Source organism: Bos grunniens, chromosome 8 (assembly GCF_055505025.1).
Source record: "Bos grunniens cultivar Pamir isolate PY7600 chromosome 8, Bosgru_T2T1.0, whole genome shotgun sequence".
NCBI lineage: Eukaryota > Metazoa > Chordata > Mammalia > Artiodactyla > Bovidae > Bos > Bos grunniens.
Genome location: NC_141172.1, coordinates 61,632,867 through 61,657,769, shown reverse-complemented (window position 1 = coordinate 61,657,769; position 24,903 = coordinate 61,632,867). Strand labels below are relative to the sequence as shown.

At 43.8% G+C, this 24,903-nt stretch overlaps 1 protein-coding gene across 3 annotated transcripts; it reads left to right on the top strand.

The window, feature by feature from the left end:
- The first annotated feature begins 366 nt into the window (after positions 1–366).
- Positions 367–23,898, top strand: TRMO (tRNA methyltransferase O). 3 transcript variants are annotated; one of them, XM_086416023.1, is made up of 5 exons: positions 367–1,256; positions 3,267–3,441; positions 4,259–4,416; positions 7,356–7,994; positions 11,255–11,977. In XM_086416023.1, exons 1-5 carry the CDS (start codon positions 1,181–1,183, stop codon positions 11,512–11,514), a joined length of 1,308 nt encoding a protein of 435 aa, XP_086272149.1. In that variant the 5' UTR covers positions 367–1,180; the 3' UTR covers positions 11,515–11,977. The 3 variants fall into 3 exon arrangements, with proteins under 3 accessions (XP_086272149.1, XP_086272150.1, XP_086272151.1); XM_086416024.1 differs by lacking the exon at positions 11,255–11,977 and adding an exon at positions 23,212–23,898 and having other exon boundaries at positions 379–1,256; XM_086416025.1 differs by lacking the exons at positions 3,267–3,441; positions 4,259–4,416 and having other exon boundaries at positions 1,117–1,256.
- The last annotated feature ends 1,005 nt before the right edge of the window (positions 23,899–24,903 follow it).

Below are 24,903 nucleotides of genomic sequence, written 5' to 3'. Positions count from 1 at the left end.
TAAATCTGTGGAGTTTTATGACCTTGAATAATTTGTTTTGCAGGCAATATGTCTCTCTCCCTACCCCCGCCCAAGAAAAAACAGGATAAAAAACTCAGAAGTAGAATTAAGTATACAGAGATATATAAATATAACTTATATATATAAATTTATAAATATACAGGTGAGAGATGAGGTTATAAGTAAGTAGGTAAGAGGCCTTGGTGGCTTAGATAGTTAAGAACCTGCCTGCAATTCAGGAGACCTGGGTTCAGTACCTGGGTGGGGAAGATGCCCTAGAGAAGGGAATGGCTACCCACTCCAGCATTCTTGCCTGGAGAATTCCATGGACAGAAGAGCCTATCGGGCCACAGTCCATGAGGTCACAAAAAGTCGGACACAACTGAGCGACTAACACACACACGTTGAGGCCAGGCTAGCGCTGCAGGGTTAACTGGTCATTGCAGTGGCTGAAAACTGATTCTTGTAGGCCCTCAACTTTTTAGAGCTTCCCCCGAACAACCACTACAATCCCAATGTATATGGCCGTTGACTTCGTTTCATTCTCGCTTCAGTTCTCGTGAGGTACGGAGCACAAGGAATAATCCCCACTTCTTATCCCTACCTAGTCTGGTGTAGAGCTACACATCCATTAGATTTGAAACGAGGTTTATTTGGGTTTCTTTTCTGACGAAACATCCTTTTATTATGGAAAAATTGGGAGCATACAGAGAAGTATAAACGACCATCTATGCATTCCCACTACTCAAGAAGTATTAACATTTTCTAACATCCCGTCATCTCGCTGTGTGATAACTGTATATACATATTCTTTTTTAAAAATTAGCGCCATGCGTTGGATGAGTAGGTTGCTTATCATTTCGAGTACCTTTATGCATAAATCTTTATCGACTTGTTCTCAACGGGAAGGGCGGTAACTTGGACCCTAAAACTGAAGCGGGTCCGCGCGAGACAGCACAAGACACAGATTCAGAAGCGGGATAAGGCCTCCAACCTCTAATCGCCACCTAGCGGTAGCCTCTGACATCCCCCGCCCGGCGCCTCACTCCCCTAGCGCCCCCGCCCCGCGCATGCTCGATCTTGGCGCCATCCGCCGGCACAGCTACTACGCAGGCGCCAGGTAGGGAAACCGGAAGCGGAAGGTTTGAACGCGTTGGGAGGACGCCTATGACCCGTAGCCATGCGCGACTTGAAAGAGTCCAGGCCTTGCGCCACAGCGACCCCGTGCGGGTGTGTGAAGCCGGCCTTGGAGACAGGTAACTTCTAAGAGGCTGGCGGTTCTGCACGCGTTAAGACCTCCAAGAGCCGGGAACCGCTTTCACTGCAGAGGGGGGACGGGACATGCGAGACCTTGAATGGACAAGGGTCGTTTTTCCTGTTTATTGTGAAGTTACGGATCATGTGCTCAGGCCACCACGTGATGTGTCTGAGGCGAGCGGGATGATGTCATCTCTCTTGCTCTTTGGTGGCTAGGTTGGCAAGGTCTTGGCAGAACAGCCACGTGCACCAATAACTACTCTGACCCCATGCACTCCCTTTATTGCTTAAAACTAGTTCGTTTCATGTATTGTGTTGTTTTCAATTGAAAGCATCTTATATGCAACCCGTTTCCTCATCTTTTATTATTCTTTGCTTTCTATCTCACACTCCAGTCAATCAAACTGTTTTGTTCCCTTCTTATGCTAGAAAATTTGTCACTTAACTTTGTGCACCTTATTCCCTCTATTTGAAATACTCCACAGTCTTGACCAAGGTCACATACATAGTTATGGTAGCATAGAATTTGAATTATAGTAAGCCTTCTAAAAATGAATTTTTCCTTTCACCCATGTTCTTTCCAGTTTATTATCTAAAAGGATATAACAATGCATATGTAATGATGAGGATATTTATATGTACTTATGAATGTTTTAAGAATCTTGTTTTATAGTTAAATAACATGTGGCGTGCTGTGGTCCATGGGATTGCAAGGAGTCAGACATGACTGAGTGACTGAACTAAACTAAACTGGACTGAACATCTGGTAGAGGCTTCCCTGGTGGCTCAGTGGTAAAGAATAATACACCTGCCAAGGCAGGAAGCGCAGATTGGATCCCTGGGTCAGGAAGATTCCCTGGAGTAGGAAATGGCAACTCACTCCAGTATGCTTGCCTGGAAAATTCCATGGACAGAGAAGCCTGGCCAGCTATAGTCCAGGGCGTCATAAAGTTGGACACGACTGAGCATACACGCATGCACAGAACATCTGGTAGATTTTAAAACTATGAAGTCAATTTGTTAAAGAAAATATGTTTTCCTACGTCTTTTCTTGACCTTTTTTTTTTGTTTTTGCTTGCTTGGAAAAGAAAAATAATGATGGTGGGTTTTAATACATTGTGTTAACACTATTATGTAGAAAATTGTGCCTTCTCTTTTAAAAATTTTTATATTTTATTTTAAAAATTTTTTATTGAAATAAAGTAGATATATAATGTATTAGTTTCAGGTGTACAGCAAACTGATTCAGTTATATGTATGTGTGTATTCTTTTTATTCATTCTCTTCCATTATAGGTTATTATAAGATATTGAGTATAGTTCTCCATGCTGTACAGTAGGTCATTTTTGGCTGTTTTATGTAGAATAGTGTGTATATGTTAAGCCCAAACTCCTTATTTATCCTCCTCTTCCCCTTTTGGTAACCGCAAATCTGTTTTCTGTGTCTGTGAGTCCATTTGTTTTGTAAATAAGTTCATTTCTATAATTTTTTTAGATTCCACCTATAAGCAGTATCATGTATTTGGCTTTCTCACTTAGCATGAAGTCTGGCTTACTTAGCATGATAATCTCTAGGTCTGGCTGTGCTGTGCTGTGCTGTGCTTAGTCGCTCAGTCATGTCCAACTCTTTGACACCCCATGGACTGTAGCTGGCCAAGCCCTCTGTCCATGGGGATTCTCCAGACAAGAATACTGGAGTGGGTTACCATGGGCTCCTCTGGGGGATCTTCCCAACCCAGGGATTGAACCCAGATCTCCCTCATTGCAAGTAGATTCTTCACCTTCTTAGCCACCGGTGAAGCCCAAGAATACTAGAATGGGTAGCCTATCCCTTCTCTGGGAATCTTCCCAACCCAGGAATCAAACCAGGGTCTCCTGCATTGTGGGGGAATTCTTTACCGGCTGAGCTACCAGAGACGCCCCTACGTCTGTCTGTGTTACTGCAAATGGCATTATTTCATTCTACTTGACCTTTTGATTAATGATTTCTTACCTAATTTTCTTCTGTAGGGAATCTTTTAACTGAGCCAATTGGTTACTTGGAATCCTGTTTCTCAGCCAAGAATGGTACTCCAAGGCAGCCATCCATTTGTAGCCATTCACGGGCTTGTTTGAGGATTAGAAAAAGCATCTTTAATAATCCTGAACATTCCTTGATGGGCTTAGAACAGTTTTCTCATGTTTGGTAAGTTGTTTTATAGTTAGAATTGGTACTCTGAACCAGAACTTGTCTCTGAGTACTCCAGTTGGAAGTACCCTTGGAGACTGCCATCCAGACCTCCCTTATCTATTGCATGGGATTCTTGGACTATAGGCATGAATGTGAATGTTGGCATAACTTGGACACCCTCAGGGAAGTGTGGGATCCACTGAGGGGGCACACTGCATTTGCAATTGTTCTAATTGTGATGGATGACTGAAATCCATCAGTAGACCTAAGTTCTGCCCATGGGTCATTATTCTGTCTTCTAGACCAGGGTTCAGCAAGCTATGGCCCATGGAGCAAACCCATCTCATCATCTGTTTTTGTAAGTAAGTTTATGGGAACACAGCCACGAGCATTCATTTATGTGTTGGCTGTGGCTGCTTTTGTGCTACAGTAGCAGAGTTGAATGTTTATAGCAGAGACTGGTTGACCTGCAAACCTTAAAATATTTTCCAGCTGCTCCTTTAAAGAAAAAGTTTATGGACTTTGCTCTAGACCTGTGAAGTATTAAGTCTACTCTTCCTAAAAGACAAAAGAGACCTTATTTTAAGTAAAGTGTTAGCTATATTAAGGCCTATGTTATACTAGCGTTACTTGCTGTCACTTAAATTTTGTCTCTGTTCATTCTTCCTCACCCCAACATTTTTTCCCCCACTGATCATATTTTAATACCATTAAAGGCATTCTTTCTGTTTTAGTTTGTGAGGGTTATAGTTTTTTCCTCCTCCATATCATTATGATAGATTAATTTCTTTGTCTTCTTTTCTTACTCAGTAATTTGGTTTATTTTCCATAGGATTTTGTTTGTTTTTCACAAAAATGGTCATTTGAGCTATAAGGCAAAAGTACAGCCTCCTAGGCTGAATGGTGCAAAGACTGGCGTTTTCTCTACAAGGAGCCCACATCGTCCCAATGCAATAGGACTGACCCTGGCCAAACTGGAAAGGGTAGAAGGTAATTTCTACTTTTACCTTTTTTTCCTTAACCAAAAGAAGTCTTATAAAATCAACATTGTACTCAGCACTGGCTGTTATTCACAGAAATACAAATGGTGTTAGCCCCTGAGACCCACCAGATATTGAAGAGAATGAAATGATTAAAGGAATGTGAGCATTGAAACACTTTGCAATAAGCTCTCATAGGATGCTCAGAGTTAGTTTATGTCACTGCACTTATCAGAAGTTATTATTTCAAAATAACTCTTAAGATTTCACAGTCATTAAATTAGCAACCAAATTTTTTCTAACTCAATATTCTGTAAATACAAAATGATCTAAAAACAACTGGAAACACTCAAAATTTAACACAGCAACTGGTTGCACGTGCATGTATGGTCAGCACATGGGGTGGTCGGTCATTTCTTCCTTGGAGCCCTGAGGAATGAACAAGCATCCTAGCTGCAGTGCTGCTGTCCACTGAGACATGAGGCAGAGGGCTGGGATGAAGACCCCATAGACTGAACATCTGTCAGATTGTGGGAGAACCTGTGTGGAATACTAGATTAGTTTTAACTGCATGCTTGTATATAATGTTGCTACTGAGCTATTCATTTTTGAAAGCTTCTGGTTCTCAAATCCCTCCAACCTGATCAGCACATTTGTGAAAGAGGCAGAAGATGGAGTGGCAGCTATATGGGAAATCGGGACATTCCAGGCGTCAGCTTGCTTGTTTGTAAAGTGGCCAAAGGAGAAGGATTCACTGTGGGATATTTTTTTGAGGATCTTACGAAGGCTCTAATGGTACATTACAGACTAAAAAGATGAGAGCCATTACTTCATTTGTTCTTTCTGAGAGCTTGAACTCCCTCACTGGATTATATTCAACAGGGCCTTGGTTAGGTTTTCCAGAAAAATTCTAGAGCCAATCCAACTTGAGTTTTCTCAGTTTGTGGTGGCTAACCAACTTGGGTAATAGTACTGGAACATTTTATGATTGTTTGTACAACCCACACATATTTTCTGAGCACTGAATATGTGTCAAGCATTATTCTAGGTGCTGGGGATATAGTGGCAAACAAATTTAGATGAAAATCCCTGCCCTCCAGAAGAGCTTAGCATTCTAATGGGGAAGATCAAATCAAAGAGGTCAAGACAAACACAGCAACACTACAGACACTCTTGTAAGCAAGCATTATAAGGATAACCAGTGTTTTTGTGGTGCTTTGCAGTTTATAAAGCGTGTTCATGTATGTTATCTCATCGTGGCTCATGGACTTGATAGAGTAGCAGTCTGACTATTGTGGATGAGGACACTGAGGTCTTGGATGTTTGATAATTTACCCAACAGCATCCAGACAAGAGTTTGTCTGACTTCAAATCCCTTGAATTCTCACTTGTAACCCCGTGTCTTTTGCAGACGTCATTAGGCACAATCTATCACTTAGAAAGTCCAAAATCTTCTTTCCAAAGTTCCAGGTTCATTCACAATAAGCATGTTTTAGAAATCAGAGTCCTTTGTTAGTCATGTTTTTCTTAAATGAAGATAGGATCAAGTGTGATCATATGTGGTTTTTTGATTCTCACTGGACCAGTTTTCCAAGGGTCAAGTTAGACTCTGCAGCAGAGTCTACTAACTGGACAACAGCTGTGTAAGTGGGATAGCAGGAGACCTTTCCTTAGTATTTGGCAATCTGACTTATATTCTGCTTAATTATATGACGGAATATTATATTTCTCTTGCTGTGTAACAAATTACCACACCCCATCAGTTTAAACAGCACACATTTATTACATGTTTAAGACATTATGATGTTTCTATGGGTTAGGGAGTTGGGACACAGCTTAGCTGGGTCGTTGCTTAGAGCTTCACCAAGTTTCAGTGAAGGTGTCATGTGGAATGAGTTCTTTTCTGGAGGTTTGACTGTGGAAGAATCCACTTCCAAGCCCACTCTGGTCTTGGCAGAATTCACTTCCTTACAGTTGTGATCCTGAGGGTCCTGACCTCTTGCTGGGTTTTGGCTGGTGGCTGCCTCCAGCTCCTAGAGGCAGCCCATAGCACCTAAGGACCACCCACAGTGCCTTGTTATATGGACTCTCCCAGCGTGGCTGCTTGCTTCATCAAACCCACAAGAAGAGTCAAGTGAATCTGCAGCAAATGCAGGAGTCTTAGATAACATAGTCACTGGAGTGATATCAAATCATACTCAAGAGGAGGGGATCATACACCACTAGGTGATGAGCATCACAGGGCCACCTTAGATGCTGTTTGCCACAGTAGAAACCATCGTCAGTCCCACAGAGGTAATGCTGAAGACTCTGAGGTACCTGGGCTTCCCTGGTGGCTCAAACGATAAAGTATCTGCCTGTAATGCGGGAGACCTGGGTTCAATCCCTGCATCAGGAAGATTCCCTGGAGAAGGAAATGGCAACCCACTCTAGTATTCTTGCCTGGAAAATTCCATGGGCAGAGGAATCTGGTGGGTTACAGTCCATGGGCTCTCAAAGAGTCAGATACGACTGAGCAACTATCTTTCTGATGTACTTGGAACAAAGTTAGAAACCTCCAGTGATGCAAAGGTGAGCTGGCCCCACCTAGTGCTCGAAGGCCTACTCACTGTCTAGGGGGAGAGACTCTAAGCAGGCCATTGCCAGACCACGTGACAAGGGCTCCAGGAGAAGTTTGGGCACAGGTTCCTCTGCAGAACCCAGAGGAAAGAACACTTCTGTCTGGTGTTACATGAGAGCCTTGAAGAGCAAGCAGCAGTCTGACAGGTTAAAAAGAGAATGAGTTTCTAGGTAGAAAGAGAAGTGTGTATTGGCACCAAGTGTAAGAGAGCCTGGTGCGTGAAGGAACTGTGACTAAGCCTGGTGAGGTTTAGGCAGATGGTGTTGAGTCTCTAATCGTTTGTGCTGTTCTTCATTGTTAATATCTCTAAGATGTTTTTCACATTACAGGTGGAGCTGTCTACCTTTCTGGAATTGACATGATTCATGGCACACCTGTACTAGACATAAAGCCCTACATAGCTGATTATGACTCACCGCAAACTTTGATTGAGTCTTCAGGGGACTTCACCTTACGGAATAACCAACATAAACCGAAAACCGTGTCCCAGTCTGAAGGCAAGACTGATAGCTGTGACTGGCAACAGCTCTCAGAGTACAAGGAATCACAGCCCTGCCGCTGCACTACGGAGAAACCCAAATGTCCTGAAGATAGAACTTCAGGGGAAAACAATGCGGGATCTGATGACGCAGCAAACACCCAGCAAAGCTCACCTGAGCCGAGGGAGAGAGCAGCAGAGTTGGGTGAAGAATCCAGTCCCAGGGTGGCACAAGAGCAAAGTGGCCCACGTATCCAGAAGAGCCCTTCAGAGGAACAAGAAGACAGCAGGCTGAAGAGAGGGGAAGAAGCAGTGGCCCCAGAAGGACACGGCCCAGAGATGTCCCCCAAGGCTCCTTCCAGGGTGGCTGGTGCAGCCCACTGCAGCGTGGTCCCTGCCTGGGTGAGAGAGGCCCCTGTGGCCACCTTGGAAGTCCGGTTTACTCCTCACGCAGAGATGGACCTTGAGCACCTCAGCTCAGGTGAACCAGGTACTTTCCACTTCTTGTTTGTGAATAAGAGATGAGCCTTTGCTAGGAGATTTGGCAAACTTGGTGTTTCTCCCATCCAAATACTAACCAGGCCCGACCCTGCTTAGCTTCCAAGATGACATTAGACATGTTCAGGGTGGTATGGCCATAGACCAAATTGCTATTTCTGAGGGCAGGTATATAGAGTATTGGTCATTATGACTTGTAAAGAAACGTAGGAGTATAAAATCAAACTTGGACAATGTCATCATCTGATGGCTTTCAGTCAGCAACTGTTCAGCACAGAGTCCCAGCCACTCAGTCACGTGTTTACTGAGGACAGCTGCTGCTCAGGAATAGGGCCTCTTGTCAACTCATAGCAGTAGTTCTTGGAGTTCTCAAATGGCATTCAGACGCTAAGTTGTGCTTGTTCTATACTTAGGTAGATTTTCTTTCATCTGTTTCACTCGCTGACTAGAGAAATGTCTCATCTTATTTTAACTGTCAGGTGGTCAATAGCTCAGCCTTTGGCACGAGCCCAGTAGTAAGAAGGAAAGAGTGTCTTACCACAGGAATTGTCCCTGTAAAGTCCCAGCACTGCAGAAGAGCCGCCACAGGTCTTTTACTTGGCACCTGTTTAATACATAATGTTAACAAACATTGTTATCTGGTTTTTCAAGCCCACAAGCAGATTCCAAGCAGCTGTCTAGAATGAAGGAAGGGCCCATTAAGAAGTGGGTTCAGTAGTTCCAGTAAGAAGTGGCCAGTTTATCGTTGCCAAGGAGATGTCAGATTTCACCTGCCACTGGGCGGTTGTGCTTCTCATTCTATCCTAAGGCCTTATGTTTAAACAGGACATTTAATTTTTAAATTGATCTCTTTATTTTAAAAGTTTTATGAACGTTGTTTAATCACTGCATCTAGTTCGTGGGGGGGCTTCCCTAATGGCTCATTGGTAAAGGAATCCACCTGTAATGCAGGAACACCTGTTCGATCCCTGGGTCAGGAAGATCCCTGAGAAGAAAACAGCAACCCACTGCAGTATTCTTGCCTGGGAAATCCCTTGGACAGAGAAGCCTGGCAGGCCACAGTCCATGGGGTTGCAAAAGAGTGGGACGTGACTTGGTGACTAAACAGCGGCAGCACAGTTCATGGGAAGAGGAAATCAGTTTTGGGTGTTTTTTTTTTCCTTTAGAGGGGTCACGCCCCACATGGCTTGTAGTGTCTTAGTTCCCTGACCAAGGATTAAGTCCACACCCTCAGCAGTGAAAGCTTGGAGTCCTAACTAGTAGACCACCAGGGAATTCCCAAGGAAAGTCAAAAAAAAGGATTTTGTGGTAGAACAAAGCAGTGCTGCCTAAAAGGTACCATATATTTGCCCCTTGTCTGGTGGTTATCATGAAATGCTTCCTACTTTGGAAAGTTTTGTGTTTTTCAAACTGTAGTTCATTGAGAGGCTACATTATGTCTTACTGATTTAAAAAGTGGTTAAAAAGAGAAATAATGAACTGTAACTATAAAATGGGGGCTGATTGATTTATAGCAGCAGAATTTTGAGCCAGGACAGAAATAAGAAATGACTTCAGAAAGTTTAGAGTGTAGAAAGGATAAAAAGATGTTGGAATGGAGAGGTGGGATTGGCACTGGAATAGAGTGCTGTGGGAACAGGAAGGAGAGTGTATTCTGACTTGGGGAGCAGAAAATCTGGGGAGGCTTCTAGCTCCTTGGGGAGGAAATCTGAGAAGGCTTCTTGGAGGAAAGGGTAAGTATTTGGGCTGAGCTTGGAAACATAAGTAGGCAGAGAAGTGAGGGAAGGGCACCTGCGCCAAATGAACAGCCAAACGAAGACCTGGAGCTTCTACGGGAAACAGTTACTGAAGAGTGTGGTGTCTTGGGAACTCTTCTTTTTAGAGTGGCCTTAGAATCGTTTCATGTACCAAACACGAAAGGAATCTTAGCACTGCATAATTAGTCCTCAGTTTTTGACCAGAGATTGTATTTCATGACTTTACTTACCAACTTTTTAATTGGACATAGTCCAGAGTGATATTTGGCTGTTTTCTAAAATCTGAATTTGTTTTCAGAAGGATAAAGACAGCACCTCCACCCCCCACTACCACTCCAGATGATACTTTGAACAGGGTCAACATTCTGTAAAGCACCTGCCTTCCTGGAAGAGCCTGGTCTTTGTTTGGATGTATGTTATGTGGCAGCTATTAAAAATTAGGTCACAGTTAATCTTTTATTTAAGTTTTGTATGTAATATATTTAAAAAAATTATAACACACCCATAGTGTTATAAACATAGGAAATTTTTCCGCTTCCTGTGTTTACTGACATACAAACCTGGGGAATGGGGTAGCCTCTTCCCAGTGATGGTGTTGACCTTAGTCTACCTGCTTCACTGTTCTCACAAGGGCTCTCCCATTTCTCCTACAGAAAGTAGCGTTACTTTTACTTGTGGGTGTGTGACACCCGCCCCTGCCTGAGGCACCCTCCCCTGCCTTTAGGTAGTGCTCTGGCTACGTGTGGCTTCTGAGAATGCTGGGACTGTCATGCCTTTCAGTGACCATGCCTGCATTGTGAGAGGAAAATGACAAGGAATTGAATTCAAGTCTACATTGAGCTTCCCTAGTGGCTCAGTTGGTAAAGAATCTGCCTGTAGTGCAGGAGACCCAGGTTCGATGTCTGGGTTGGGAAGATCCCCTGCAGAAGGAAATGGCAACCCACTCCAGTATTCTTGCCTGGAGAATTTCATGGACAGAGGAGCCAGGCAGGCTACAGTCCATGGGGTCACAAAGAGTTGGATAGGACTGTGCGACTGACTTTCACTTTCTACACTGAGCATAGAAAGTGACATTTTGGGTGCACAAAAGTGAAAGCTCAGCTATCCTGCTTAGGAGACTAAGGAAAATTATCGCCATGATTTTTTTTGCTCAGCAGATTTCAAATCTGGGTTGAGTGTGCATAAATTTAATATAATGACAGTACCACTTGAATATACCACTTGAATATGTACCACTTTAATATAATGACAGTACCACATTCTTTATGAGGCTCCAACCAGCCTCCACATTGAAACTCACTGTACTGAAATTTGACTTGCATGATTTTGATAATTAAGTCATGGGGTCCTTTTTTGGGGTGGGGGTGGGGGCGGTGTGCCTTGTGGGATCTTACTTCCCCAGCAGGAATTGAACCTGGGCCCATGGCAGTTAATGCATGGAGTCCTCACCACTGGACCACCAGAGAATTCCCAAGCTGTGTTCTTCTTATTGCAGGTGTTGGTCAGGCTTCATTTAAATATTTTCAGTCAGCGGAGGAAGCAAGGCATGCCATCGAGGCTGTGCTGTCAGCTGATCCTCGGTCTGTATATCGACGGAAGCTCTGCCAAGATCGTCTTTTTTACTTTACAGTAGACACGGCACACATTACATGCTGGTTTGGTGATGGTTTTGCGGAAGTCCTAAGGATCAAGCCGGCTTCTGAGCCTGTTCAGATGAGCAAGCCTGCGGAGTCCCCGGTGTCTTTGGGGTCGTGAGGATCCTCCATGGAGCCTGTAAGGCAGCCTGATTGACTTCGGTGTGGCTGTTGGGTTATCAGTACAAGCTAATGATGTGCCTTCTTTGCAAAAGGAAGCAACATGGCACTTTGTGATCTCACACATTTGGTGATTTGGCTTGTTCATAATATTTATTTGAAAAACATGTATTTTAATAAACTAAGAGATATAGAATTTGGAGAAATCACTATATCATGATTGCTTTTGATCAGTTAATACTGCAGAATCCAAAGGCGATGCTATGTCAGGGTTTTCTGAAAGAAGTCAGTTGTCCTTGGTACTTGGTAAAACTGGGCAGAAGTTAGGGGATGTGTTCAGCCATTCATGTTGGGGTTTTTTTTGTCTGAAAAAGCCTGATCTCTCTATTTTGTTCTAAATCAAACTGAGTTATGATATCTTGAGAAACTAACAAATCAAAATAAAGTTGTTATAAAGATCTTTAGAGACTTTGCTCCCCGCACCCACGTATGTGTATATATTTAATCCTGATTCCAAAATGGTGACTTTAGGATTTCTTTGGATGCCTTTGTATCAGAAAAGAAAGTCATTCTGAGAAGTCCAAGAAAAATAACTTAATTACTGATTTATTTCTTATTTATTTCTTATTTACTCTATGACCATTGACTGAGAACTACCGTGAGTGGGTTTCAGTGGTAGACTGAGATTAAACTGGATGCCGTTCTTGTTGCCAGTCATAGTTGTGGAGGAAGAAGACACAGGCTCATTGTTGGATTACAGTCAGATAAAGAGACTAATTAAGTCTGTGCACGATTCCTGTGTGAACACCACACGGGAAGCAGCTTCAAGAACGTATTGCCCATAGATGATTTTAGGGATGTGATCCCAGATAGCTGAAGATTTATGATCAGCATAACCAAATTAGACACCTGTCAGCATGACACAGGCTTTCCTAATTGTAACCATAAATCTTAATAGCTGATTGATCATGGTTTTGAAATGAGCCCTGCTGCCTGTAGATACTTGCAGAGTCATTTGTGGCTCATGACACTGCATTCCGGAAACAAACTGGGTTGTCTTTGAGATTACCTAGAACCTCTTGGGGAAGTATTTTTAATTTGATTTGTAAAAGCTTTTTATTTCGAGACAATTATAGGTTCATGTGTGTGCTAAGTTGCTTCAATGTGTCCGATGCTTTGTGACCCTGTGGACTGTAGCCTGCCAGGCTCCTCTGTCCATGGGGATTCTCCAGGCAAGAACACTAGAGTGGGTTGCTATGCTTTCCTTCGGGGGATCTTCCCCACCCAGGGATCAAACCCCCCCATCTCCAGGTGGATTCTTTACTGCTAACCCTATAAATTCATAGGAAATTGCAAAAATAGTGCCGAAGGCCTGTGACCCCTTCACCTAGCTTCTTCTCATGGTAACATCTTACATAACTATGGTATAATGTTAAAACTAGGAAACTGACATTGGTAACAATCCATCCTTTATTTTGATTTTGAATTCTTATCTCTTAAAATCACTTTGAGACTGAGTGACTTCCCTGGTGGCTCAGACGGTAAAAGTGTCTGCCTACTATATGGGAGACCTGGGTTCCATCCCTGGGTTGGGAAGATCCCCTGGAGAAGGAAATGGCAACCCACTCCAGTACTCTTGCCTGAAAAATCCCATGGATGGAGGAGCCTGGTAGGCTACAGTCCACGGGGTCACAGAGTCAGACACAACTGAGTGACTTCACTTTCACTTGCAGGTCTTGAAACACAAAATGTTGATACTTAATATGGAGAAAATAACTCTGAGGACCATACCAGTCAACTTTCTAGCAAGAGGACTCTTCCGTTGTTTGCGGTTTTAACATACATTCTCAGGGTTTTAGAACTAAAACCCTAAATATAATCCAGCTTAGTTTTCTGCCAGCTCATCAGTCTCTTCAGTATTTCCAATGTTTGGCCTTTTTTCCCTGCATAAGCCCCTCAGTGACGACCCTTCACCCCTGCCCTGTGTAGCTCATTATTAAAGGGTTCTTCCTTTACATGAGAGCAGATCTGTTCTCTGATAACTACACTCTCTGGCAGGGCCATAGAGGGTGAGGCTGATCACCCTGTCATGTTTTTTTTTTTTTTAGCTGTTTCTCATACAAGTTCTATAGCCTCTACCAACCCTCAATCCTTGACTCCCCTGTGTGAGTTTTTGTCTCTAGGCAAGAAAATGTCCGGCTGTGAGGAAGTTCATATCTCTAGGTTATGAACTTCCATCCCTCAGCAAGAGAAGTCATTGGAAGTAAACCTTCCAATCCTTTCCATCTCGGGAACTTTTTCTAAAGAAAGGGACACAAATGACATCCACCTTCCAGGTTAGCCTTGGCTTTCTGGTGCCTGTAGGGGGAGCCCTGAGAGCTGATAATTTTCACTAGTTTGGAGAGTAACTCCAGGAGCTCAAGCTGTTCAGGTAATTTTGGCTTTCCGCCCATCTGCTCCAGCTCTCCAAAACAGTAACTAGCACAGGGAATGCTGATATTTATCAATCACATATATAGAGAGAGAGGAGAAGGATTAGTGCCACTTATTACATTTTAAAATTGTAGTTGGCTTAAGGTGTGGGATGGATTATTCCAGTGTGTGGAGGCTGGAATTAGCAAAACCCATAAGCCTTTGACTGTGTGGATCACAATAAACTGTGGAAAATTCTGAAAGAGATGGGAATACCAGATCACCTGACCTGCCTCTTGAGAAACCTATATGCAGGTCAGGAAGCAACAGTTAGAACTGGACATGGAACAACAGACTGGTTCCAAATAGGAAATGTCAAGGCTGTATATTGTCACCCTGCTTATTTAACTTATATGCAGAGTACATTATGAGAAATGCTGGGCTGGAAGAAGCACAAGCTGGAATCAAGATTGCCGGGAGAAATATCAATAACCTCAGATATGCAGATGACACCACCCTTACAGCAGAAAATGAAAAGGAACTAAAAAGCCTCTTGATGAAAGTGAAAGAGGAGAGTGAAAAAGTTGGCTTAAAGCTCAATGTTCAGAAAACTAAGATCATGGCATCTGATCCCATCACTTCATGGGAAATAGATGGGGAAACAGTGGAAACAGTGTCAGACTTTATTTTTGGGGGCTCCAGAATCACTGCAGATGGTGATTGCAGCCATGACATTAAAAGACACTTACTCCTTGGAAGGAAAGTTATGACCAACCTAGATAGCATATTCAAAAGCAGAGAGATTACTCTGCCAACAAAAGGCCATCTAGTCCTTTGTTGTCTATGGTTTTTCCAGTGGTCATGTATGGATGTGAGAGTTGGACTGTAAAGAAAGCTGAGTGCTGAAGAATTGATGCTTTTGAACTGTGGTGTTGGAGAAAACTCTTGAGAGTCCCTTGGACTGCAAGGAGATCCAACCAGTCCATCCTAAAGATCAGTCCTGGCCATTCATTGGAAGGACTGATGCTGAAGCTGAAACTCCAATACTTTGGCCACCTGATGCGAAGAGTTGACTCATCGGAAAAGACTGATGCTGGGAGGGATTGGGGGCAGGAGGAGAAGGGGACGACAGAGGATGAGATGGTTGGATGGCATTACCGACTTGATGGACATGAATTTGGGTAGACTCCAGGAGTTGGTGATGGACAGGAAGGCCTGGGGTGCTGCGATTCATGGGGTCACACAGTCATACATGACTGAGCGACTGAACTGAACTGAACTGATGAACCGTTTGTTTATCAAGCTCTTGTTGGTAGTTTTCTTTTTATGATACGGTCCCAAAGGATGAAGGCACCATTATAATGAAATCTGTATCAGTTACTACACTTTTAGTGGGTCCTTGGCACTGGGCTGCTTGCTTTCTCTACATTGACCAGGGGTTAAATGATGTGCTCAGGCTCACACAGCTGGTTGGCCAAGCACTGAGGATGTCATCCCTGTCATCCGACCTGGCCCTGGAGTTGGTTCCCTTCCCACTGTGGCTCTCATACCTTCCCCTGTGCAGGGGCAGATGCTCAGCTGACCCAGATGCTTTATTTGAGGTTTCATATGCTTCATTGGAGAAGGAAATAGCAGCCTACTCCAGTATTCTTGCCTGGAGAATTCCATGGAGAGAAGAGCCTAGCGCGCTACAGTCCATGGGGTCGCAAAGAGTTGGACAGGACTGAGCAACTAACACACACAGATGCTTCATAAGCACAGCATGCTTCACCTAGAGTGATGTTCATGGGAATCTAACCACTAAATGAAGAGGAAGGAGAATAGGGGCAGGGATGCCCATTCCCACTAGATCTGCCTGGCACCTCCGCAGCGTGGGAAATGTGGGGAGCTCTGTGACTGGCCTCAGAAACTTTACACCCTGCTTTCTACTCAGCCCTGTGCTACCTCTGTGACCTTGGGCGAGTCACTGAGCCCATCTCCACCTCCCTGACCTTATGGAGTTGTTGTCACAAGGATAATGCTTGGGAAAGTATTTTCTAAACTCTTCTGTGGTCTGTAAACTTATGTCATTTTAATTTTATCTTTTAAGAAACAGACTCACAGATTTATTTATTTTTGCTGTGCTGGGGCTTTGTTGCTTTGCGTGGGCTTTTCTCTAGTTGTGGTGAACAGGGACTACTCTAAGAGTCCTCTCATTGCAGTGGCTTCTCTTGTTGCGGAGCACAGGCTCTAGGGTGCGAGGGCTCAGTAGCTGTGGCACACGGGTCCAGTTGCTCTGAGGCATGTGGGATCCTTCCAGACCTGGAATCAAACCTGTGTCCCCTGCATTGGCAGGTGGACTCCCCAACCACTGGACCACCAGGGAAGTCCAACTTAGGTCATTTTTAAATTGTACCTGTCATCATCAACACGCTTTCTCTGACAGTCTGCTCTGGCTTACGTGACTGGATAAGCAGACTCAGGAGAATCAAGGGGTGCTTCAAGTCCAATGTATGGAAGGCCTTATTTTATTATTATTATTAGCATTACAGAATTTTCTTTTAAAGAACTTCTTTTAGCCAGTTATAGGATGTTTTGCTAAGGGGACTGACAAAGTGCCCCCATCTTAAGGACCCAGGTGACTTTATGCCACCTGCCCACCTGGCTCTCCCTCCTGAAATTGTATATGTACCAGGAGCTGCCTTCACTGCCTGCACACCACCCCCAGCTCAGGCCCTTCCTCACTCATGATCCTTCTCAGCACCCTTTCTCTCCCGCCTTCTTTCCTAATGCCAGCCCAAGTATTTCAGGGTAGTCTGCACTTCTTTTGTATGAAAGTAGAATTGTAATCATAAAGTGCAGTTATTAAGGTAAGTTCTACCTCTGACAGAAAAGAGATGAGTCGAAAGGATTAAAGCTCAATGAAATACAATAAGGATTTTTGGCCATTGTTAAAAATAAGGTTCCTCATCTAAGGAGTTCTCAAATGACTCTCCAGCATCCTTGTTATTCTGCTGTCTGCCCCTTCTCTTGCCTTTGTGAGTTACCAGAAGGGCAACGCACAGAGAACTCAAGATTCAGGTCAGTGCATGTGAATGTAAGTGACAAGCACAAGAGAAGCCTTTCTCAGTGCCCACAGGAGCTGGGGGGAGAGACGGAAACTCAGTGGTACACTCTCTCTCTACTGATGGAGGGGGCTGCTTGGCCTATGAACTTATGCCACACAAACCAGTCAAGTTTGGGCCCACGTATATTTACATTGAGGAGAAGGCAATGGCACCCCACTCCAGTACTCTTGCCTGGAAAATCCCATGGACAGAGGAGCCTGGTAGGCTGCAGTCCATGGGGTCGCTGAGGGTTGGGCACGACTGAGCGACTTCACTTTCACTTTTTACTTTCATGCATTGGAGAAGGAAATGGCAACCCACTCCAGTGTTCTTGCCTGGAGAATCCCAGGGACGGGGGAGCCTGGTGGGCTGCCATCTATGGGGTCGCACAGAGTCGGACACGACTAAAGTGACTCAGCAGCAGCAGCATATTTACATTGTGTTGACAAAAACAGTAGGATTGGATATAACACAGTTCCCCACCTCTTCTACCTTGTAGATAACTGGAAAATTCTATTCAGATTCTTCACTAATTCTTCATGCAATTCAAGATATATAGAACTTTTTAATTCAATGTTAACAAATTTTATTTTTTAAAAAATTACCCACATGCTAAACACTGAAGAAGTGTCATAATTCTTCACAGTGGTGTAGATGTTATGGTTTGCAAAGCCATTTAAAATATATTGACTCATTTGGTATCTTAGCATTTTGGGTGGATTTTGCTTCTGGGTGCTAAGCTGGGAGCCTAACTGGTATTTCAAACAGGGCACAGCAGACTATACTCTGAAGGCCCAATTTAGCCCACAGCCTGTTTTTGTGCAGCTTAAGAGACAAGATTGGTCTTTACTTTTTAAAAAGATTGTGAACAAAAACAAACAGCCCCCCAAACAGAACCAGTGACAGAGATTATGGCCTGCAAAGCTGAAAATACTTGCCATCTGGCCCTTTACAGAAGTTTATGGACCCCGACTTAGAACATTATTTCTCTGAGAGGGTGTTTTGAGTTCTAGAAAAGTTATTTATGAAGTAGGTTTTTGAGTTATCACGTGCTTCTAAATCATGAACTGTACATTTTGGAAAGATTTTGTCATATAGCCACATGAGAAAATTTACCAATACAACATAAATAGTAAACTGTTACAGTGTTCTATTCATACATGTAAAACAGGATTATAACAAATCCATGTTTACACATATGTAGAAACTTCTAGAAGGATAAATACAGGTATGCTAACAATGGTTGCTTGGTGGGGAGGCATGTTCTTTGGCAGCTAAGGGAACTTTTCACTTTCTTCTCTGCAGTATACTGTAGATTTTTTTCTAATCATGAGAATGTTATTTTTATTTATTTTTAAGTTTTTTATTTATTTATTTTTTGGCTGCGCTGGGTCTTTGTTGCTGCACATGGGCTTTCTCTAGTTGCAGCGAGCATAGGCTGCTCTCTGTTTGTGGTGCATGGGCTTCTCACTGTGGTGGCTTCTCGGTGCAGAAAATGGGCTCTGGGGTGAGTGGGCTTCAGTAGTTGCAGCACTTGGTCTTAGCAGTTGTGGCACATGGGTTTGTTGCTTCATGGCATGTGCAGTCTTCCTGGACCAGGGATCAAGCCTCTGTCCCCTGCATTGGTGGGTGGACTCAACTGCTGGACCACTTAGGGAAGTCTTGCATGTGTTGTTTTTATATGTGGAGCATGCTGCTGCTGCTGCTAAGTCGCTTCAGTTGTGTCCGATTCTTTGTGACCCCATAGACGGCAGCCCACCAGGCTCCCCCGTCCCTGGGATTCTCCAGGCAAGAACACTGGAGTGGGTTGCCATTTCCTTCTCCAATGCATGAAAATGAAAAGTGAAAGTGAAGTCGCTCAGTCATGTCCGACTCTTAGCGACCCCATGGACTGCAGCCTACCAGGCTCCTCCATCCATGGGATTTTCCAGGCAAGAGTACTGGAGTGGGGTGCCATTGCCTTCTCCGATATGTGGAGCATAAGGAGAATAAAATGTCCTAACTTAAATAAGTTCAATTATATAAATATTAAACTATGTATCTTTGTCCTCTTCCCCCCAAAAGATCTGGTAAATATAGTTAGAGACATTTTTTTCTCCTAGAGCATCACGTGTGGATCAGAGAACCAGAAACCACTCAGGTCACACACCCGAGTATGCACTGATCTTTTCTCTTCTCCCAGAGACAAGGTTTTGGATAAGGCATTGTGCCTCCAGGCGGAAGACAGGCGCCTATATGGATGGTATTTCTGGCAGAGGGCTGAGCCGCTGAGAGCACCTTAGACCCATACTTGCCAAACCTGTGCAGTTCATCCAATCTGGAAGAAGGAATGGGTCTCTGCTTGCAGGATGCATTAGTGGGTGTTAGCTACACCCACTAGCTCTCTGTCTACTTGCATTTAGCACAGGCCATGTGACAGATGGGGGTTGCTCTCCCTGGGTCCCCAGGGCCAGCCCTTACCCACTGTCGGAATGGGAACTCTGAGCTCAGTCAGCAGGAAAGGAGAGGCTAAGAACTGGGAATTAGCTGTTCCCTTAGGTCAAGGGGAGATGGAAGTGGGGCAGACTAGGAGGAAGGGCAAGCTGGCACAGTGGCAGGTGGCAGAGTCTGTTGGTGGTGGTGGAGTAGGGCTGTTGACAGATTGGAGGCTCAGGCTCTACCTGGGTTGGGAAGGAATCGAGGTCTGAGAGAACTGACAGAGCCAAGGCAGGACGGAGTCCCAGAGGGATTAGGTGGGTTATCTAGGGACTTCAGGGACAGGAAGTCAGGGACCCCCTCATATCGGAGCTGGAGATTTTTATTCCTTAGTTCTTTGCCCAGCATCCTATATTTGCCAAGATAAAAGATCACATTCAAAGTTACCTTACATATAGAAGGACAACACGAGTAAGAAGTGCTTGGAAACAGGCAAGGGGGAAAACAAGCAACATAAAGTGGACTGATTAGTGAAGCCATGCACAGACTATGTGCTGGGTCCTATGGTGGGAGGAGCTTGGTCATCAGAGCTTGCCCTCTCTTCCTCTTGGCGTCCTACCACACAGACAAGCCTGGGTTAGCCTACTAGATGGTTAGGGATACATGGCTGAGTCTCAGCAGACACCAAACTGGTCACCAGACATATAAGTGAAGCTATCCTACATCATCCAACTCTTGAGCTGGCCTAGATGGCCCAGCCAACACACAGAATCATGAAGGGGAAACTTGTTCATTTTTTTATGTCCCTGTTTTTGGGATGATTTGCTATAAAACAAAAGCTAGCTTATGCATTTAATTACCACACCCTTGAGAGGAGCAGTGGAAGACGGGAATTTATTTAGCAGGAGGGTTAACATGACAAAATGCTTAAATGAAACAGGGGTTTTTAAGGCAGGATAGATTTTTGTGATGAAAGTCATGAAAAAGTAATAGTAGCTAACATGCTAGGTACTGGAGTTAAGAGTATCAGTATGGATTATCTCATTATAAGGAAAAATACTGTTATTTCTGATGTACAGATGAGAAGCTGAGGCTCAAGAGCATTAAATTACAAGGTTTCATGGTTAGAAAGCGGGAAAATTTAGGACAGAAATCCTGAGTCTATCAGACTGCACAAACAACATTTTAAACACTAATAACTCCAAGCTTTCCAGCCCAGAAACATTTTTATTGTTGTTTAGTCACTAAGTTGTATCCAACTCTTTGTGACCCCATGGACTGTAGCCACACACTCCCGCCCACCCCCCCCAACCCCCCCACCCAAGGCTCCTCTGTCTGTGGGATTTCCCAGGCAAGAATGCTGGAGTGGGTTGCCATTTCCTTCTTCAGGAGATCTTCCCAACTCAGGGATCAAACTTGTGTCTCCTGAATTGATAGGCAGTTTCTTTACCACTGTGCCACCTGGGAAGCCCTTCCAGCCTAGAGGAATCTATAAATGGTGGTTCCATAAACTCCAGAGGGAGAGCCATAAAGTGAAGCTAAAACCAAGTCCACCACCTGTCTCCCTCAGATCACATCTCTAATTTCTGGATAAACATTTAGTGAACTCATGCAGTTGTTTCTGCTCCCTGCTAAAATCCCAGTAAATTGCAGCAAAAAGGGAAAACTAAACCCAAAGCAGAAATCAAGGAAACAGGAGATTAAAAGTAGAAACCAGTAAAACCAAAAGCTGGTTATTTTGGGTCAATTTGATAAACTTCTTTCTAGACTGATCAGAAAAAAAGAAAACATCAATTAACAGTATTAGGAATTAGAGGTGACACATCTATAGATCGTGCTGATATTTAAAGGGAATGTTATGAACAACTTTGTGCCAATTTTAAAAACATAGATGAAATGAATAAAAACTATGAATATACAAATTACAAACACTGATTAAAGAAATAAATAACTTGAAGCGCCTTTATATCTATTAAAGGAATCAAAATTGTAGTTAAAAACCTTTCCTCACAGAAAACCTCAGGTGCAGATGACTTCCCTGGTGAATTCTATCAAATATTTAAGGAAGAAAAAAATTCTAAATAAGCTCTTAAAATCCTGAAAATGAGGGAATACTTTCCAACTCATTCTATGACCCCAACATTACCATGATGCCAAAACCAGACAAAAATATTACAAGAAAGAAAACTATAGACCACTATGTCTCATTTGCAAAAATTCTAAACAAAATTTTAGGAAATTTAATACAACAACATATTAGAGAATAATATATCATGACCAAGTAGGGCTTACCCCAGGAATGTCTAGTTGGTTTTAACATTAAATAAATCAACATAATTCACCACATTTACAATCTGTAAAAGAAAAACTCTATGCTCGTTTTGATAGATGCTGAAAAAACATTTGACCAAATAGCCAATCTGGTAACAACTGTCAGAAAACCAGGAATAGAATGGAACTCCTCAGTCTCATAAAGGGCATCTACAAAAAAATCTACAGCCAACATCATACTTAGTGTGAAAGACTGATTGCTTTCCAGACTAAGATCAAGAAGACAAAGATGTCTATACATACCACTTCTATCCAGTATTGTACTGCAGGTACTAGCTAATGCAGTTAAGGCAAGAAAAAGAAAAAGCACACAGATTAGAAAGGGGGAAATACAATTTTCCCTATTTACAGGTGATACATCTATGTAGAAAGTCCTAAATAGTCAACAGAAAAAGCCACAGGACTAATAAGTGAGTTTAACAAAAGTTATAAGGAATATAAGGTCAAAAAACCAAAAAATTTTAAATTAAAAAATTAAAAAAATTTTTTTTTTTGCTGCACCACATGGCTTGCAAGGATCTTAGTTCCCCAAGCAGGGATTGAACTCAGGCCCATGGCAGTGAAAGTCCTAACCACTGGACCACCAGGAATTTCAAACAAAAATCAATTTTATTTCTCTATATTAGCAGTGAACAATTGGAAACTCAAAATAGCATTTATGTAAAAATATGAAATAGAGATAAAATTTATCAAGATATGTGTAATATTTGTACACAGAAAATTACAGAACTTTACCAAGGGAAATTGAAGAAGGCCTAAATACATTGAGAGATCTACAGTGTTTGTGAATTAGAGAACATGGTATCATTAAAATAAAATATCAGCTCTCCTCAAATTGATTTATGGATGGAAGGAAATGGAGCAGGCAGACTCTCTGAGCCAAGGAGAACTTCAATGGGAAAGTCCTGAGACTGGCTCGCATCTCTATCTCCAGTATCAGCCTCAGTCCATCAGCAAGCTACTCTTTAAGGCTTGGCTGTTCCCAATCTTGGGCAACCAGCACTCTTCAGGGGGAGGACAGTTCCCTGGTCACTGGACCCCACTGACCACTCAGACGTCCATTCAGTTTCTGTGCGCCTCCCAGCTCACTGGCCCTCAGGACATCCTTCAATTGTGGCTCAGGAGCTGCAGTCTTCTTGGACTTCTTCCCTGGACATTTTGGCCTTCAAAGGAATTCCTAAATTAATCTCCAGCATCCTTTTCCTAAAGTAGGAAGACGATGCTCCCCTCCAGACCTCTTCCTCTCTTTTCTCTGCCTCTGGGTCTCTGCTCCTCCGTGACTGGAATCTGTTGGGACATGACTTCACTCTCATTTCTGGGTCATGTCCTGCCATTATTTGACTTGGAGTGACTCCAGACTGCTTCTCCCATCCCCCGTACATTCCCACTCTGCCACAATTTGTCCATGATGATGGGTGTGAGAAGCTAAAAAGTTTGTTTGCTCTTCTCCTCAGACTTAAGGTCCTGTGTGGACCATGGCCAACATCTCAGGACCATCTGAGCTTCCTTGTTCACAGCTGAGCAACTGGGAGAGGACTGTCCAAGATGGGGGCTGAACTTTTGTGATCAGCTTGTCTCCTGACCTGCCAAGGGTTTCTCCCTCAGCTTAGCCATCCCTCATCCCATGGGTGGCTGAGAGAGAAAGATGGGCTGAGGAAGAGGCCATGATTGAGTCTCTATTAACTAAATGGTTTATGGATTCAAGGAGCTTGAGAGGTAAGCCCTGACTTTGCTGTACCCCAAACCATATAATCTGGGCTTCTGGTGCTTGTCTACCATCTGGATCAGGCAGGAAAACTTCCAAGAGGGTAATTCCCTGATGGTACAGTGGATAAGAATCCACCGGCCTATACAGGGGACATGGGTTTGATCCCTGGTCCAGAAACATTCCATGTGCTGCAGAGCAACTAAGCCTGTACTGCACAACTAATGAGCCAAGCTTTAGAGTCTTCAAGCTGCAACTCCTGAAGCCCATCTGCCTAGAGCCTGTGCTCTGCAACAAGAGAAGCCACCACAATGAGAAGCCCATGCACTGCATGAGCTGCAAGAGCAGCCCCTGCTCACCACAGCTAAAGCCCCCACACAACAATGAAGACCCAGCACAAACAACAATAAAGAAATCATTTTTTTTTTTAAGTTTCCAAGAGGTATTCAGATGGTGCTCCTGACTCCCAGGAGGAGGCAGTGTACGGGTGGCCACACGCCATGAACTACACTCACCTATAGGGCTCCTGCCAGAGTCATCTACTCAACTTCTTGTCCAGGTGAATCTTCAGGGTGTTTTCCAGTTGCCTCTGATCTAATTTCTCCCTTGAATCCCCAGGTGACATACAAAGTCACTTCCTGTCTCCTCAGAGTCAGACCCCGTACTCCTCACAGGGTGGCTTTCTAAAAACCTAGGTTGTTTGAGAGCTCTTTCTCAGGCAACATGCCAGGGTTCTTGTGGGTCACTTTGCCAGCACTTTCACATGGAAATTCCCTGGTTCCCTCAGTTTCCTGTGGCCAAGATTCTCCCTTGCTGCTTTGGCCCCCCACAGAGGGCTCTGAAGGTTCGTAATTCCCTGCCAGTTTGCCCCAAGGCTGTCTCTGTACCAGGCGGGCCCAGTGTTGGATGAAACTCTTTGAAAGGTGGTGCTCAAGCTACCAGCAGATCTCAATGCTAGTAGGAGATTCTCCAGCCAGTATGGAGCCTGGTACTTGGGGACAAAGAGGCCACGTTACACTGAGGAATATTGGGAGTGAGAGGATGAAAGTTTTCCTGAGATCTTTGGACCAAGAGTTCCAGCTGCTTATGCTGTAAGTGCTGCTCTGGGAGTTAGGCCTGAGAGACTGTACTTCATCCCGGGGTTCAGAGAAGGACACTACGCAGGCCCTGTCTGGGATGACAGAGTAGGAGAGAGGTTGAATGTAGGCCTGAGTTAGGGGTGGGATTCAAGATCAGAGTGGACTGGGGCTACAGTGGGGATTCTTTAGCCTGAATATGGACTGGGAATGTACTGAATAAGACAAAAGGAGACCCTAGTGGGGACCAGCCACCCAAGGCCAGGACAGTAGCCCCAGGGACTCACTGTGCTGAGAGGGGAGACCCTGAAAGAGCTGGCTCCATTTCTGCTGCAAACAGTCCCTTTGAACTTCGGGACTTGGGA

Bases quoted from the DNA above. Each gene is read 5' to 3' on its own strand.
- TRMO (XM_086416023.1), top strand. From the start codon at position 1,181: ATGCGCGACTTGAAAGAGTCCAGGCCTTGCGCCACAGCGACCCCGTGC. The intron at 1,257-3,266 runs GTAACTTCTAAG...TTTCTTCTGTAG, and splicing joins GAAGCCGGCCTTGGAGACAG to GGAATCTTTTAACTGAGCCA. The intron at 4,417-7,355 runs GTAATTTCTACT...TTCACATTACAG, and splicing joins CAAACTGGAAAGGGTAGAAG to GTGGAGCTGTCTACCTTTCT.